This window comes from Zophobas morio, unplaced genomic scaffold, assembly GCF_036711695.1.
Source record: "Zophobas morio isolate AGI-343-1 ecotype UQ-CSIRO unplaced genomic scaffold, CSIRO_AGI_Zmor_V1 ptg000021l, whole genome shotgun sequence".
Lineage (NCBI taxonomy): Eukaryota > Metazoa > Arthropoda > Insecta > Coleoptera > Tenebrionidae > Zophobas > Zophobas morio.
In genome coordinates, this window is record NW_026972126.1 from 25,397,642 (window position 1) to 25,416,493 (window position 18,852).

The following is an 18,852-nucleotide window of genomic DNA, read 5'->3' on the forward strand; positions in this document are numbered from 1 at the left end:
ATTGCAGAATATTTTCCCGAAATTTTTCAAAAAAATATTTAATCTGGCTCTAGTCCAATTACGAAAATGCTAGCTCAAACAAAATTCTTGTCAGACTAAAAATCTGAAGCCACTTTTGCTATAATTTTCTAAATAACTAAGGAAAACGTGAAAAAGATCAAACAAAAAAAATGTTAAAGTTTGCTAAAACTTTTCCACTATATGTGTAATATGAATAACTAATTTCGAAATTTTTTTCAAAAATATAATCAAGTGTATTCTACTCGAAAAAAAGTTACTACAATTACAAAGAATAGTTCCTAGGGTGCGTGTCGCCTATAATTTCTTCTAGAATTTCCCTCATAACTAAGACAATGTTGGAAAATATTTTTCCAAAATTTTTCAAAAAATATAAAATGTCTCTCTACTCCGATTCTGGAAAATGCTAATTTACACAAAATTCTCGACAGATTAAAATATCTGAAGCTACTTTTGCTACAGTTAATCAAATAACGAAGGGAATTGCAAAAAATCAAAAATTTTCCAAAAGAGTACTAAATTACAATGGAATAAAAAGACATTAGGTTTAAGAGAATTCTTTATCGATTAAGAAATTAATATCATTTTTGCTATAATTTTTCCATCACATGGGGAAAACGAATTAATAATTTCAAAATTTTTTCAAAAAAATAGCCACATGTACTCTGTTCCAAAAAAAGTTACTAAATTACAAAGGTTTTGACGTTATTTTCGTTAGACTTTCCCTTACCGATGTCTAAGAAAAATTGCAGAATATTTTTCCGAAATTTTTCAAAAAAATATTTAATCTGGCTCTAGTCCATTTACGAAAATGCTAGCTCAAACAAAATTCTTGTCAGACTAAAAATCTAAAGCCACTTTTGCTATAATTTTCGAAATAACTAAGGAAAACGTAAAAAAGATCAAACAAAAAAAATGTTAAAGTTTGCTAAAACTTTTCCACTATATGAGTAATATGAATAACTAATTTCGCATTTTTTTTCAAAAATATAATCAAGTGTATTCTACTCGAAAAAAAGTTACTACAATTACAAAGAATAGTTCCTAGGGTGCGTGTCGCCTATAATTTCTTCTAGAATTTCCCTCATAACTAAGACAATGTTGGAAAATATTTTTTCCAAAATTTTTCAAAAAATATAAAATGTCTCTATTCCAATTTTGGAAAATGCTAATTTAAACAAAATTCTCAACAGATTAAAATATCTGAAGCTACTTTTGCTATAGTTAATCAAATAACGAAGGGAATTGCAAAAAATCAAAAATTTTCCAAAAGAGTACTAAATTACAATGGAATAAAACGACATTAGGTTAAAGAGAATTCTTTATCGATTAAGAAATTAATATTATTTTTGCTATAATTTTTCCATCACATGGGGAAAACGAATTAATAATTTCAAATTTTTTTCAAAAAATTAGCCACATGTACTCTGTTCCAAAAAAGTTACTAAATTACAAAGGTTTTGACGTCATTTTCGTTAGATTTTCCCTTACAGATATCTAAGAAAAATTGCAGAATATTTTTCCGAAATTTTTCAAAAAAATATTTAATCTGGCTCTAGTCAAATTACGAAAATGATAACTCAAACAAAATTCTTGTCAGACTAAAAATCTAAAGCCACTTTTGCTATAATTTTCGAAATAACTAAGGAAAACGTAAAAAAGATCAAACAAAAAAAAAGTTAAAATTTGCTAAAACTTTTCCACTCTACGAGGAATATGAATAATTAATTTCAAAATTTTTTTCAAAAAGATATTCAAGTGTATTCTATTCGAAAAACATTAGTACAATTACAAAAAATAGTTCCTAGGGTTCGTGTCGCCTATAATTTCTTCTAGAATTTCTCTCATAACTAAGACAAATTTGGAAAATATTTTTCCAAAATTTTTAAAAAAATATAAAATGTCTCTCTATTCCAATTTTGGAAAATGCTAATTTAAACAAAATTCTCGACAGATTAAAATATCTGAAGCTACTTTTGCTACAGTTTATCAAATAACGAAAGGAAATGCAAAAAATCAAAAATTTTCCAAAAAAGTACTAAATTACAATGGAATAAAAAGACATTAGGTTTAAGAGAATTCTTTATCGATTAAGAAATTAATATCATTTTTGCTATAATTTTTCCATCACATGGGGAAAACGAATTAATAATTTCAAAATTTTTTCAAAAAAATAGCCACATGAACCATGTTCCAAAAAAGTTACTAAATTACAAAGGTTTCGACGTCATTTTCGTTGGACTTTCCCTTACCGATATCTAAGAAAAATTGCAGAAATTTTTCAAAAAAATATTTAATGTGGCTCTAGTCCAATTACGAAAATGCTAGCTCAAACAAAATTCTTGTCAGACTAAAAATCTGAAGCCAGTTTTGCTATAATTTTCGAAATAACTAAGGAAAATGTAAAAAAGATCAAACAAAAAAAAAGTTAAAGTTTGCTAAAACTTTTTCACTCTACGAGGAATATGAATAAATAATTATGAAATTTTTTTTAAAAAGATATTCAAGTGTATTCTATTCGAAAAAAAAAATACTACAATTACAAAGAATAGTCCTAGGGTGAGTGTTGCCTATAATTTCTTCTAGAATTTCCCTCATAACTAAGACAATGTTGGAAAACATTTATCCAAAATTTTTCAAAAAATATAAAATGTCTATTCCAATTTTGGAAAATGCTAATTTAAACAAAATTCTCGACAGATTAAAATATCTGAAGCTACTTTTGCTATAATTTATCAAATAACGAAGGGAAATGCAAACAATCAAACATTTTCCAAAAAAGTACTAAATTACAATGGAATAAAAAGGCATTAGGTTTAAGAGAATTCTTTATCGATTAAGAAATTAATATCATTTTTGCTATTATTTTTCCATCACATGGGGAAAACGAATTAATAATTTCAAAATTTTTTCAAAAAAATAGCCACATGTACTCTGTTCCAAAAAAAAATTACTAAATTACAAAGGTTTTGACGTTATTTTCGTTAGACTTTCCCTTACCGATATCTAAGAAAAATTGCAGACTATTTTTCCGAAATTTTTCAAAAAAATATTTAATCTGGCTCTAGTCCAATTACGAAAATGCTAGCTCAAACACAATTCTTGTCAGATTAAAAATCTGAAGCCACTTTTGCTATAATTTTCGAAATAACTAAGGAAAACGTAAAAAAGATCAAACAAAAAAAAAGTTAAAGTTTGCTAAAACTTTTCCACTATATGAGTAATATGAATAATTAATTTAGAATTTTTTTTCAAAAATATAATCAAGAGTATTCCATTCGAAAAAAAGTTACTACAATTACAAAGAATAGTTCCAAGGGTGCGTGTCACCTATAATTTCTTCTAGAATTTCCCTCATAACCAAGACAATGTTGCAAAATATTTTTCCAAAATTTTTCAAAAAATATAAAATGTCTCTCTATTCCAATTATGGAAAATGCTGATTTAAACAAAACTCTCGACAGATTAAAATATCTCAAGCTTGTTTTGCTATAATTTATCAAATAACGAAGGGAAATGCAAAAAATCAAACATTTTCCAAAAAAGTACTAAATTACAATAGACATTAAATTAATATCGTTTTTGCTACAATTTTTCCATCACATGGGGACAACGAATTAATAATTTCAACATTTTTTCAAAAAAATAGCCACATGTACTCTGTTTCAAAAAAAGTTACTAAATTACAAAGGTTTCGACGTCATTTTCGTTAGACTTTCCCTTACCGATATCTAAGAAAAATGTTTTGATTTGATTTCTTCTAAAAAAAAAAAGGCAAAATGTAGCCCCGCCCACCCAGCCTGTCTCAATTGTGATGATTTTTTTTTTATTCGTTTCTACGAGAAAATAAAAACATATTTTTGAGTATCGTGTTGTTCAAAGAATAATGTTTTCTTAATATACGGCATGTTTTTAATTTTTTATATATAGAAATAAGTATTTTGCAGTTAAGCTCCGCCCTCTTGGTTAACGGCGAATAAAAAAAATCATCACAATTGAGACAGGGCGGGTGGGCAGGCTTACTTTTTGCCTTTTTGTTTTAATATGTGTGTAGACTTTTTTGCACAAGATGAAACTTCAAACATGTTTAAAATGAAAAATTTGTGTAAAAAAATATCGATTTGGCAATTAGGCTCCGCCTCATAATTGCAAAATCCATTTTTTCCTGGAAAATTTACCATTTTAGAATTGTTTTAAGTTTCCTGTTTTCGAAATAAGTCTACACATATTAAAAAAAAAGGCAAAATAAAGCTCCGCCCACCCACCCTAGCTCAATTGTGATGATTTTTTCTGTATTCGTCGTGAGCCAAGAAAGCGGAGCTTAACTGCAAAATTTTTTCTTAATGTACGTGGTATTGTTTGAAAAACACGATATTAAAAACGTGTTTTTAATTTCTTGTATAGAAATAAGTGTTTTGCAGTTAAGCTCCGCCCTCTTGGTTGACGGTGAATAAAAAAATTCATCACAATCGAGACAGGGCGGGTGGGTGGGCTTTCATTTTGCTTTTTTGTTTTAATATGTGTAGACTTCTTTTCACAACATGAAACTTAAAACATGTTTAAAATGGAAAATTTGTGTAAGAAAATATCGATTTTACAATTAAGCTCCGGCTCATAATTGCAAAATCCATGTTTCCTTGCAAAAATATACCATTTTAACCATGTTCTAAGTTTGAAAGATGGCTATGTATATTAAGAAAAAAAAGGACAAAATATAAGCCCCGCCCACCCACCCTATCTCACTTGCGATGATTTTTTTTAATTCGTCGTGAACCTAGAGGGCGGAGCTTAACTGCAAAATACTTATTTTTCTAAGAGAAATTACCACTTGAAATATGTTCTTAAGCAGTCGTGTTATACAAGGAAAACTAGATGTATTAATTTAAAAAGAATTGTCAAAAAAAAATTCAAATATACTTTGTTCGAAAAAAGTTACTAAGTTACAAAGAATACTTTCTAGGGTGCTTGAAATATATCATTAAACAAAATTCTCCTTGGTTTAAAGCTACTTTTACTATAGATTTCCAAATAATTGGGGTAAATTTTACAAATTATTCCAAAAAATGGTTAAAATCGGAGCCAAATTGTAGATAACCGTCCGACAATTTCAAATCCGAAATCTCCGTCTATTAAAACAAACGTGAAAAGTGAGTTTACAATGTTGAATATGTTTCCAAAGAAAACCGCTTAAAATGGGTTTAATCGACTGAGAATCGGGTAAAAAGTCGAAACATTTTCCAAAAATATTAAAGTTCAATCGGAAAAAACACTTGTTTTAAGAGAATTCTTGTTCGATAAAGAATAACAATTTTTTATACTTTTTCCACCAACCGAGAAAAACGAATCAATATTTTCAGTCATGTTAGGTTAAACCTGTACTCTATATTACTTTCAAAATTTTTGTTTCAGCCTGGTCTGGTGTCAATTTTTGGGTTATATCATTTTACGTTTTTTAGCTTTTCTGAATTAAATGTTACAATGTTCGTTGATTTAATTAGAAATAAAATGTTGATTATAATTAAACACACACGTAAATAATGAATTTCTCAAAAAATCGTTTCCATTTTAATTATTCTAAAGTGGGTATGTTGTTGTTTTATCGTGATACAAATCAGTAAAACCATAACATGCATACAAATATTTTATACCAAACATTCATAAATTGTTTACTACCGGAAAAAGATAAAATACATAGGCAGCTATTTATCCGAATAATTACGTAAATAAAAAGAGACAAAAATAATAAATATTTCACTCTTACATACATAAACCGATAAATCAAAACCACACCATCTGTGGTAGACGTCAGACTTGTCGAAATTAATCCCCACAACCCCGATTTTTAGCTCATCCGCAAAAACCCCGGACTTTCATCTCCCGGAAAACGTGTCCGGTCTTACCACGCGTCACCTTGCATGTCGCACCCCACCCCCAGCGACCTTTTTTCTTATTCATTCGATCGATTCCACTCGCAATACGTTAATTACAGACCATAACACACTAACTTGCCTGAAATATTAATTACTCCCCTGACCTCTACGTAATAAGCGAGAAAATTGCGACACGATATTTCTCCCCTGCTGTTTACGATGTTTTCAGCACAGAATAGAAGCCGAAGTGTCATTTTATACGTGGAGTTATGATGGGCGCGCCCGTAAATCACGTCTAATGTGGATGTATATCGCCGAAAAAATTACCAGGAGGGTTCCGGTGGAAATGATTCCGTTTGTGCAGGAGTTATTCTATGTAGGCCAACAAATAATTTTCGTTGCGATGTTTGCTCGCGAATTGAGTTGCTCGGGCTTGTTTACCGACAGAGTGGTGTATTTGATAAGGTAATTGCGACTAAACAACGGGCTGGATTGAGGTTTAGTTCAATTGGGGGCTGCGAAGTGTGCTTGGGTAGGACTTGGTCTCGTATTACTAGAACTTGAGTCGCCTTTGAAGTACTATAATCTCAACAAATTCAGAGTTATAGATATTGACGTGCTAATTCCAAAAATATGTCGTTTTTATGGTAATGGGGCAATATTTTCGAAAAATTCGTAATTTCTATCAGTTCCCACTCTCTTTCTACAGAAGAACATATAATAAACCCCACCCACCCACCCCCTGTATTTTGGTGATCAATTTTATATAAAAAAAATGTACTACCAAAATTTATTGAAGTAGAAAGAAGACGAAATTTATTATTTAAAAGAAAAAAAAAACAGTTTAAATTTAGAGAATTTAAAAATTAATGACAAACTGTCCAAAATTTAACGTAAAATCTAAATTTCGTCCAATGAAATAAGGGATTAAAAAGAAAACGGAGTGGGTGGGCGTTTCCACATTGAAATTTTTTTTATTAAATCTGACGACTGGCCAAAATAAAACTCAATTTCCATCTAACGGTAAATAAAATAAACCAAGTTTACATTTTATTTTGTCTAAATTCCACTGTTTATGTAATAAAATCCATTTTTGTCAAAAGAAATGAGTGATCAAAAATAAAAATTGGTCGAAGGGTACACATAGTAGAAAATTTCATTTTTGAAAAGGTGGTCTAAAAATTCTCAAAAAATTCAGGGTTATAGATCTTGATGTGCTGATTCCAAAAATATAGCGTGTTTAGGGTTACGGAGCAAGATTTTAGGAATATTCGGTGTCAAATTCGAATTTTTTGGAATTCTTCTGGAGTTATCGAAGAAATGAGGCAGGAAGTGACTTCTGCGACCCGAAGTACACAAAAAGTGTATTTAGTTAAATTGAAATGAAAATGGGTCAAAATTTGCATAAGGTACTTGATGAGATAAGACTGCTTTTGGCAAATGACATATCATCAAAAAAAAAGAGAGGGTGGGTGGGCGGGGCTAGTACCTGCTAAGATGAGAGTGATTTTGGCAAATAACATACCTTCTAAAAAAACAGAGGGCGGGTGGGTGGGGCTAGTACATGCAACGGTAAGACTGAAAAATATTAAGAGTAGTAAATGGAATGAAATGGAGGTGGGCGGGGCTATTGCTTGCTTATAAAAGACTGTAGGAAAAATACGCTTTTTTCACAGCCTTATTTCTATCAATTACCGCTCCTACTCTACAGAAGAACGTTTAATAATCCCCAACCCACCCACCCGCCTCTATTTCGGTGATTAATTTTTTTATAAAAAAAATGTACTACCAAAATTTATTGCAGTAGAAAGAAGACGAAATTTATTGTTTAAGAGAAAAAATTAACAATTAATTAATTTAGAGAATTTAAAAATTCATGACAAACTATCCAAAATTTAACGTAAAATCCAAATTTCGTCTAATAAATTGAGCAAGCAAAACGAAAACGGGGTGGGCGGGCGGTTCCACTTTTAAGCTTTTTTTTAATTAGATTGGACCGTTTGCCAAAATAGAAGTCAACTTTTATTTCATAATAAATGAAATAAGCCAATGAAATTCAGAAGCGGAAGAAGGTGGGGTTAGTTTTACCTTTTTGGTCTACATTCCACTGTTTATTAATATAAAATCCACTTTTCGACCAATAAAATAAGTGGTCAAAAGGAGAACTGGGTGGGTGGGCGGGGCCACTTTGAATTTTTTTTTATATAATTTGATGACTTGCCAAAATAGAATTCAATTTTCATCTCACGCTAAAAAAATAAATAATAGTAATTTTACATTTTATTTTGTCTAAATTCCATTGTTTATGTAATAAAATCCATTTTTGTCAAAAGAAATTGAAGTGATCAAAAATAAAAATTGGTAGTTGAAAATTTCATTTTTGAAAAGGTTGTCTGAAATTTTTCAAAAAAAATCAGGGTTATAGATCTTGATGTGCTGCTTCCAAAAATATAGCGTGTTTAGGGTTACGGAGCAATATTTTAAGAATATTCGGTGTCAAATTCGAATTTTTTGGAATTCTTCTGGAGTTATCCAAGAAATGAGGCAGGAAGTGACTTCTGCGACCCGAAATCCACAAAAAATATATTTAGTTAAATTTCGAAAATCGTCGAAAATGGGTCGAAATTTGCTTAACGTACTTGCTGAGATAAGACTGGTTTTGGCAAATGACATATTCTCTAAGAAAAGAGAGGGTGGGTGGGTGGGGCTAGTACCTGATAGGATAAGAGTGATTTTGGCAAATGAGATACCTTCTAAGAAAACAGAGGGCGGGTGGGCGGGGCTAGTATTTACTAAGATAAGACTGATTTTGGCAAATGACATACCTTGTAAGAAAATCGGGAGCTGGTGGGCGGGGCTAATCTTTGCTAAGATAAGAGTGATTTTGGCGAATAGAATACCTTCTAAGAAAATAAAAGGCGGGTGGGCGAGGTTGGAATTTGCCAAGATAAGACCGAATAATATTCCACGTCAAAAGTGACCCCGCCCACCCACCCCTATTCTGTTTTGCTCACTTATTTTATTGGCTCTGAAACAGAAGTTGGATTCCTATTGATTGCTTATAAAATTAAAAGGAACTGATAAATTGATAGTTAACACAACCAGCAAAACTCGAACTGGGGATCAAGGTACAATTTGATGTAATAATCTTGTACAGACTGGGGCGGATTGGACCTACTGAAATTTTACTTCATTTGAAAGTACCTATGTAAAATTTGGATTAGGACATTGTTTTGAAATTTTTTAAAATTTGGATATTTCAATGAGCGATTCTGCAAAACCGGTTGGAGGTATTGAAGAAATGAGGCCGGAAGTGACTTATGCGGCCCGAAATCCACAAGAAAAAGTTTTTAGTTAATTTTCGAAAATCGTCGAAAATGGGTCGAAATTTGGACAGGGTACCTGTTAAGATAAGACTGATTTTCGCAAATGACATATCCTCTAAGAAAAGAGAGGGTGGGTGGGCGGGGCTAGTACCTGCTAAGAAAGACTGATTTTGGCACATGAAATCCTTATAAGAAAGTAGAGGGCGGGTGGGCGGGTTTTAGTACCTGCTAAGATAAAACTGATTTTCGCAAATGACACCCTATAGAAAATGAAGAGTAGAGGGTATATCATTTGGCAAAATCAGTCTTACCTGGGCAAGTAGTAGCCCCGCCCACCCGCCCTTTATTTTCTTAGAGGATATACCATTTGCCAAAATCAGTCTTATCTTACCAAGTACCTTATGCAAATTTCGACCTACTTTCGATGATTTTCGAAATTTAATTAAATACATTTTCTTCTAGATTTTGGGCCGCATAGTTTGAAAGAATCACGGGAACTTCTTGTGTTCGTTTTTCAAGTAGTTTGAAAGAATCTCGAAGACACCTTATGTTTTGAGTTTGAAATATGTCGTTAGAAAAAACCTCGAGGATCCTCTGTGGGTCCCATTCGAAAGAATCTTGGGAATCTCTTGTTTTGTTTTTGAAGTAATTTGAAAGAATCTCGGGGATCCCCTTGCGTTTTGTTCTTGAAAACTGGAAAATTTCATTTTTGAAAAAGTCGTCTGAAAATTGTCAAAAAATTCAGAGTCATAGATCTTCACGTGCTGATGTCAAAAATATAGGGATTTACGGTCACATAGCAACAATTTTGAAATATTCGGAGTGAAAATGCGATTCTGGAAAAACCATTGGAGAAATGAGACTGTAAGTGACTTCTGTCGCCCGAAATCCACAAAATAATGTACTTCGTTAAATTTCAAAAATCGTCGAAAATGTGTGGAAATTGGCACAGTGGAAAATTTCATTTTTGAAAAAGTCGTCTAAAAACTATGTAGCGCGTTTAGGATCGCGGAGCAATATTTTCGAAATATTCGGAGTGAAATTGGAACTTTCGGAAATTTTTAAAAATTGCGATATTTCAATGGACAATTCTGGAAAAACGGTTGGAGGTATCGAAGTAATGAGGCCGTAAGTAATTTCTGTGACCCGAAATCTACAAGAACATGTATTTAGATAAATTTCGAAAATTGTCGAAAATGGGTCAAAATTTGCATAAGGTACTTGGTGAGATAAGACTGCTTTTGGCAAATGACATATCATCTAAGAAAAGAGAGGGTGGGTGGGCGGGGCTAGTACCTGCTAAGATAAGAGTGATTTTGGCAAATGAGATACCTTCTAAGAAAACAGAGGGCGGGTGGGTGGGGCTAGTACTTGCAACGACAGAGGGCGGGTGGGTGGGGCTAGTACTTTCAACGATAAGACTGAACAATATTAAGAGTATTAAATGGAATGAAATAGAGGTGGGCGGGGCTATTGCTTGCTTATAAAAGACTGTACGAAAAAGGGGCTTTTTTCACAGCCTTATTTCTATCAATTACCACTCCCACTCTACAGAAGAACGTTTAATAATCCCCACCCACCCACCTCTATTTCGGTGATTAATTTTATTAAAAAAAAATGCACTACCAAAATTTATTGCAGTAGAAAGAAGACGAAATTTATTGTTTAAAAGAAAAAAATAACAATTAATTAACTTAGAGAATTTAAAAATTAATGACAAACTGTCCAAAATTTAACGTAAAATCCAATTTTCGTCCAATAAAATTAGCAAGAAAAACGAAAACGGGGTGGGTGGGCGTTTCCACTTTGAAGCTTTTTTTTAATTCGATTGGACCGTTTGCCAAAATAGAAGCCAACTTTTATTTCACAATAAATGAAATAAGCGAATGAAATTCAGAAGCGAGGAGGGTGGGGTCAGTTTTACCTTTTTGGTCTACATTCCACTGTCTATTAATGTAAAATCCACTTTTCGACCAATAAAATAAGTGATCAAAAGGAGAACTGGGTGGGTGGGCGGGGCCACTTTGAAGTTTTTTTTTAAATTAAATTTGATGACTTGCCAAAATATAATTCAATTTTCATATCACGCTAAAAAAAATAAACCTATGAAATTCAAAAGTGGAGGTGGGTGGAGAGTCTTACATTTTTTTATTTTGTCTAAATTCCACTGTTTATGTAATAAAATCCATTTTTCTCAGAAGAAATAAGTGATCAAAAATATAAATTGGTCGAAGGGTATACATAGTAAATTTCATTTTTGAAAAGGTCGTCTAAAAATTCTGAAAAAATTCAGGGTTATAGATCTTAATGTGCTGATTCCAAAAATATAGCGTGTTTAGGGTTAAAGAGCAATATTTTCGAAGTAAGTATTCGGTATCAAATTTGAATTTTTTGGAATTCTTCTGGAGTTATCGAAGAAATGAGGCAGGAAGTGACTTTTGCGACCCGAAATCCACAAAAAATGTATTTAGATAAATTTCGAAAATTGTCGAAAATGGGCCAAAATTTGCATAAGGTACTTGGTGAGATAAGACTGTTTTTGGCAAATGACATCATCTAAGGAAAGAGAGGGTGGGTGGGCGGGGCTAGTATTTACTAAGATAAGACTGATTTTGGCAAATGACACACCCTATAGAGAATGAAGAGTAGAGGGTATATCATTTAGCTAAATCAGTCTTACCTGGGCAAGTAGTAGCCCCGCCCACCCGCCCTTTATTTTCTTAGAGGATATATCATTTGCCAAATTCAGTCTATCGTAGCAAGTGCTAGCCCCGCCCACCCGCCCTTTATTTTCTTAGGGGATATATCATTTGCCAAAATCAGTCTTATCTTACCAAGTACCTTATGCAAATTTCGACCTACTTTCGATGATTTTCTAAATTTAACTAAATACATTTTCTTCTAGATTTTGGGCCGCATAGTTTGAAAGAATCACGGGAACTTCTTGTGTTTGTTTTTGAAGTAGTTTAAAAGAATCTCGGGGATCCCCTTGTGTTTTGTTCTTGAAAACTGGAAAATTTCATTTTTGAAAAAGTCGTCTGAAAACTGTCAAAAAATTCAGAGTCATAGACCTTCACGTGCTGATTTCAAAAATATAGCGTGTTTACGGTCACATAGCAACAATTTTGAAATATTCGGAGGGAAAATCCAATTTTTGGAAATTTTAAAAAATGCGATACTTCAATGGGCGATTCTGGAAAAACCATTGGAGAAATGAGACTGTAAGTGACTTCTGTCGCCCGAACTAAACAAAATAATGTATTTAGTTAAATTTCAAAAATCGTCGAAAATGTGTCGAAATTGGCACAGTGGAAAATTTCATTTTTGAAAAAGTCGTCTAAAAATTCTGAAAAAATTTAGGCTTATAGATTTCGACGTTCTGATTCCAAAAATATAGCGTATTTATGGTAACAACGGAGCAATAATTAGGAAACATAATTTCTTTTCGTAAACAACTTATTACCAACTCGTTACGTGTCAAGTTCCAGCAACCTACTTATCAATACCTGAACTGCTGTGAATGCACTTTAAATAAGTCCAACCTGCTACAAAAATCAATTCGCTCGTTCCATTAACTCGCTGCCACTTCGCAACGACCAAGTACTTTTCCAGTGTGCGAGGTCAAGAAACCCGACTCAAAATAGATAACTCGTTTTTATGCAACAACGAGGAAATGCCACCTTGTTCCCGTCTGAAAACTCGCCCCCAGCCCGCTCATTCACCCCCAATTTCCGCCACGTCTTCTCGACTCATCAACTCTGTAATTGAACGCGGACCTTGAACTTGCCTCCGAACAACAAATATTGTCTCGGGAGTCCTTGCAAGGCCACTCTCACTCGCGTTCATTCAAATTTCGTTGCGTAAGCTCGATATGCGGAATAAACAAGCGAACCGTTACGTGAATCCAGCGTAATTTTCCACGACCAGATTGAAAAATAACGAAAAAATGTCCTAATCGCACAGGAGTTCAATGCATAGTGGTGGGTGCAAGTGCGGGGCCTTGCGACACCCATGCGCGTTATCTGATATTTCAAGCGACAACCAGTTCAGTCCGTGGTAATCAGTGGCGAAATGACGCATGAGGTGCAACCCAATGGGTACAAACCCTTCGTGATTGACGTGGAGGAGGCGAAATTGGAAAAAACGCACGAAGAAGTGGTGGAAGCGGCGAGGAAAAGTTTCAAGAGTGGGAAAACTAAACCCTTGAAGTTCAGACTGGAGCAACTAAAGGGGTTGGAAAAATTTTTGACTGAGTGCGAAAATGAATTGGTGAAGGCGCTAGACCAGGACCTGGGGAAGCACCGCCAGGAGGTGCTAATGACAGAGATTGACTTGCTGAAGCACGAGTTACGTCAAACCGCGATGGAGCTGTCGAAGTGGCTCAAACCGGAAGCACCTCCAAAGAGTTGGGTGAACTTTTTAGACGGGGTGCTGGTATATAGTGACCCCTATGGAGTCGTGTTGGTGATAGGAGCCTGGAACTACCCCCTCTTGTTGTTACTAGGACCCTTCATAGGTAAGTAACGTGGTGGAACATCACCACCACCAAGTCACACTTTCGGTTTGGTTTGATTACTCCAGGTGCTATCGCTGGTGGCAACTGCGTCATCCTCAAACCCTCAGAACTGGCGCCAGCTTCTGCCAAAACCATCGCCACGTATCTCCCCCGCTACCTCGACCGTGACTCCTACCAAGTGGTCTGTGGAGGCGTCCAAGAAACCACCCACCTTCTCAAAATCCAGTTCGACTATATCTTCTTCACAGGGTCCACTTCCGTGGGGAAAATCGTTCACCAAGCCGCGTCAAAATTTTTGACTCCCGTTACGCTCGAACTGGGGGGTAAAAGTCCGGTGTTTGTGGACGACACAGTGGACATCGTCACCACAGCGCGACGCATCCTCTGGGGGAAGTGTTTGAACGCCGGGCAGACCTGCATCGCCCCCGACTACCTCCTCTGTTCCAAAAACGTAGAGGAGAGGTTCATCGAAGCTGCGAAAACCATCCTAGACGAGTTCTACGGAGAGGGCGTCAAAGTGTCTCCTTACTGGAGCAAGATTGTGTCCGAGCGCCACTACAAGCGTCTCATGGGGATGGTGTCCGACGGCGAGGTGGCCATCGGAGGGTTTGGGGACCCGATGGAACGCACCATCACTCCTACCATCCTGATTAACGTTAAACCAGACGACTTGGTAATGAGGGAGGAAATTTTCGGGCCCATTTTACCCATAATCAACGTAAATTCGGCCCTAGAAGCTATCAATTTTATCACTGAGGGTGATAAACCTCTAGCTTTGTATGTCTTTACGAAGAGGAAGGACGTGAAGGATTTGTTCTTGAATGGGACGTCGAGTGGGAATGTAACCATCAACGACACCATCATGCACATTATGACTGAAAATTTACCCTTCGGAGGGGTGGGGGCGAGCGGCATGGGTAACTACCATGGTAAATACGGGTTTGATACCTTCACCCATAAGAAAGGGGTTTTGGTTAGGGGGTTGGGTGCTCTGACTGAGAAGCCCCAATTTATCAGATACCCACCCTACTCTGATTTTAAAACCACCCTTTCGAGTATTGTTACAGCTAAACGAAGATCTATTCCGGGTTGGTGGTTCAAGTGGATTTTGGTTTTTGGGTTGGGGGTGGCTTTTGCCTATGGTGTCCAGTGGGTGCGGAATGGGTAACCACTTTGTCACATTCATAGCTGCATAGTCACGACTTCTTAGGAAACTGTGTTCACGTTGCAACCGTAGTTACAGATTGATATATAAATAAGACTGTGATGATCTAATCTGTGCGTGTTTTAATAAATTATTTTTGTTGCACTGAGTGTTACTTTCTTCGAGAACCGGTTGTTTGGAAAGGAGGAAATCTGGTCTATGTTGCGTAATGAGAGGGACTACAGTTGTGTCAGATTTTTCCAACCTAACAATCTCGCGGTTGAATATTCAGCCACAAGTCAAACAGCAATTACGCCAATTAAACAAAATCTCGTTTCGAGTTACTTGATCAAAAGCTCCACATTCGGTAAACAAGCCATGTTAGTCGGTAAACACTACGTGAAGTTGTTTGCTGGCTTGTGGAATTAATACTCGTATTGAAAGGCTTTTCCAGGAATGAAATTATTTTGAAAGCGTATTTTCGAGCTGTCAAGATCCAGGTTAAACGATTATTTATGTTCGAAGTGGGTTTACGACGTGTATTTGGGGGGTAACAGGTCCAAAGTCAATAATTGAAAGAATCGAGTGTTGGGTTTGTGCTCATACTCGGTTCACTGAAAATTATTTAAAACAGTTATTCGGCTTTTTCTAAGTGTTTATTTCATATATAAGGGACAAACACTAAAATTTCACTTAAAAAAAAAATAATGAAAGGACGTATAAATTCGTACGAAAGATTTCCCATATTTTTCCCCAATCTGCCCTAATAAGTTTTTCACAATGTTTACAAAAATTTTGCCACATGCTTGGAGTACATTTAGAAAGCGCCTCAAGCCACAAATTCTCCACCCTATTTTTTAACGAAGGTTAACAATTTATATGCTTGTTGTAATAGTTCTTACAAAATCCCCACGCCATTTCAGTTGGATTATATTGACAATGGTACGGAGATAATCTAAGAACTTCCTCTTCGTCTACCAAATATCTTTTTTTTCTATTGTTTCTGAAGGGTGTAATTAAGCTAACACTTGTTACGATAAGACTGATTTTGGCAAATCACATACCCTCTAAGAATGAGAGGGTGGATGGGCGGGGCTAGTATTTGATAAGATGAAACTGATTTTGGCAACTTTGGCATTTCGACCATTTTTTAAAACTATTTCCGAAAACAATTTTTTGTAGATTTCGACATCCAAAAGTCATTTTCGGCGTCGTTTTCAAAAATCGACAATTGAAATATAGCAATTTTTACAGTTCCGTCAAAATCGCTCGGTATAAAATTTTTATGGATAAAAAAGTAAATTATTAATAATAATTTGTGTTTTACAAAATACAGTAGTTGTAAGAGTGTACTTTGTGGTTTTCATATATTCACAGAAATGTTTAAAATTTGTTTATTTGGGACAATGAAGAAGTCATAACAGGTCAGATCACGTTAGGTCAAGTCAGGTCGAGTGCATGAAATAAGTGATAAATTTTTTAACAAATAGCACAACAAAAATTAGTCCCGCCCACCCACCCTGTCTTCTTTCCAATCATTGATTTTATACGATTTGAATAAAAGTAGTAGTACTTATAAACAGAAATAAAATTAGTCGTTAGAATGAGAAGAGGGGGTGGGCGGGCGGGGCTAATATTTGCTAAGATAAGAGTGATTTTGGCACTTTTGACATATTCGACCAAACAAAGTTTGGATTAGTGCTTTTTTTTACTTTTTTCACATCGTAGATTCTATTAGTTGCCACTTCCACTCGACAAAAGAACATAATTAGCCCCGCCCACCCACCCGGCCTCTATTTCGGTGATTGGTTTTATCCGCTCCTAATGGATGGAATGATCTTATATTGAACAGAAATAAAATTAGTCGTTATAATGAGGAGAGGGGTGGGTGGGTGGGGCTAATATTTTCTAAGATAAGACAGATTTTGGCAGATGACAATCCTACAAGAAAATAGAGGGTGGGTGGCGGTGCTAGTATTTGACAAGATAAGACTGATTTTGGGATTTTTGACATATTCGACCAAAAAAAAGTTACGATTAGCGCTTTTTTTATTGTTTTTACATCCTAGATTCTATTAGTTGCCCCTCCTACTCGACAGAAGAACAAAATTAGCCCCGCCCACCCACCCTGTCGCCATTTCGGTGATTGGTTTTATCTGCTCTGAATAGATGGAATGATATACTGAACAGAAATAAAACTAGTCGTTAAATGAGGAGTGGGGGTGGGTGGGCGGGGCTAATATTTTCTAAGATAAGACAAATTTTGGCAGATGACAATCCTACAAGAAAATAAAGGGTGGGTGGGCGGGGCTAGTATTTCATTAGATAAGATGAATTTTGGGATTTTTAACATATTAGACCAAAAAAAAGTTACGATTAGCGCTTTTTTTACTGTTTTTACATCCTAGATTCTATTAGTTGCCCCTCCTACTTGACAGAAGAATAAAATTAGCCCCGCCCACCCACCCTGTCTCCATTTCGGTGATTGCTTTTATCCGCCCTGAATAGATGGAATGATCTTATACTGAACAGAAACAAAATTAGTCGTTAGAACTAGAAGAGGGGGTGGGCGGGCGGGGGTAATATTTGCTAAGGTAAGAGTGATTTTGGCACTTTTTACATATTCGACCAAACAAAGTTTGGATTAGTGCTTTTTTTTACTTTTTTCACATCGTAGATTCTATTAGTTGCCACTCCCACTCGACAAAAGAACATAATTAGCCCCGCCCACCCACCCGGCCTCTATTTCGGTGATTGGTTTTATCCGTTCCGAATGCACGGAATGATCTTATATTGAACAGAAATAAAATTAGTCGTTATAATGAGGAGAGGGGTGGGTGGGTGGGGCTAATATTTTCTAAGATAAGACAGATTTTGGCAAATGACATATTCTACAATAAAATAGAGGGTGGGTGGGCGGGGCTAGTTTTTGATAAGATAAAACTAATTTTGGCACTTGACATATTCGACCAAAAAAGAGTTACGTTTAGCGCTTTTTTTACTTTTTTTACATCTTAGATTCTATTAGTTTCCACACCCACTCGACAGAATAACAAAATTAGCCCCGCCCACCCACCCTGTCTCCATTTCGGTGATTGGTTTTATCCGTCCTGAATCGATGGAATCATCTTATACTGAACAGAAATAAAATTAGTCGTTAGAATGAGAAGAGGGGGTGGGTGGGTGGGGCTAATCTTTTCTAAGATAAGACAGATTTTGGCAAATGACATATTCTACAATAAAATAGAGGGTGGGCGGGCGGGGCTAGTTTTTGATAAGATAAGACTGATTTTGGCACTTGACATATTCGACCAAAAAAGAGTTACGATTAGCGTTTTTTTCACTTTATTCACACACTAGATTCTATTAGTTTCCACTCCTACTCGACAGAAGAACAAAATTAGCCCCGCCCACCCACCCTGTCTCCATTTCGGTAATTGGTTTTATCCGCTCTGAATAGATGGAATGATATACTGAACAGAAATAAAATTAGTCGTTAAATGAGAACTGGGGGTGGGTAGGTGGGGCTAATATTTGGCAAGATAAGACAGATTTTGGCAGATGACAATCCTACAAGAAAATAGAGGGTGGGTGGGCGGGGCTAGTATTTGACAAGATAAGACTGATTTTGGGATTTTTGACATATTCGACCAAAAAAAAGTTACGATTAGCGCTTTTTTTACTGTTTTTACATCCTAGAGTCTATTAGTTGCCCCTCCTACTTGACAGAAGAACAAAATTAGCCCCGCCCGCCCACCCTGTCTCCATTTCGGTGATTGGTTTTATCCGCTCTGAATAGATGGAATGATATACTGAACAGAAATAAAATTAGTCGTTAAATGAGAAGTGGGGGTGGGTGGGCAGGGCTAATATTTTCTAAGATAAGAGAGATTTTGGCAGATGACATATTCTATAATAAAATAGAGGGTGGGTGGGCGGGGCTAGTTTTTGATAAGATAAGACTGATTTTGGCCCTTG

At 35.3% G+C, this 18,852-nt stretch overlaps 2 protein-coding genes across 3 annotated transcripts in view; both read left to right on the forward strand.

Annotated features, from left to right (window-relative positions):
• The window catches only part of LOC135132064 (synaptotagmin-15-like), a 205,920-nt gene that overhangs the window by 86,555 nt on the left and 100,513 nt on the right, over nucleotides 1-18,852 (forward strand). The window lies entirely within an intron of this gene.
• On the forward strand, nucleotides 13,286-15,039 carry LOC135132403 (aldehyde dehydrogenase, dimeric NADP-preferring-like). Its single transcript, XM_064060478.1, has 2 exons — nucleotides 13,286-13,730; nucleotides 13,796-15,039. Exons 1-2 carry the CDS (start codon nucleotides 13,286-13,288, stop codon nucleotides 14,896-14,898), a joined length of 1,548 nt encoding a protein of 515 aa, XP_063916548.1. The 3' UTR covers nucleotides 14,899-15,039.

What these genes read in the sequence shown, in the direction of transcription:
- LOC135132403 (XM_064060478.1), top strand. Translation starts at nt 13,286, where the DNA reads ATGACGCATGAGGTGCAACCCAATGGGTACAAACCCTTCGTGATTGAC. An exon ending in GTTACTAGGACCCTTCATAG is followed by an intron (nt 13,731 to 13,795) that starts GTAAGTAACGTG and finishes TGATTACTCCAG; the next exon opens with GTGCTATCGCTGGTGGCAAC.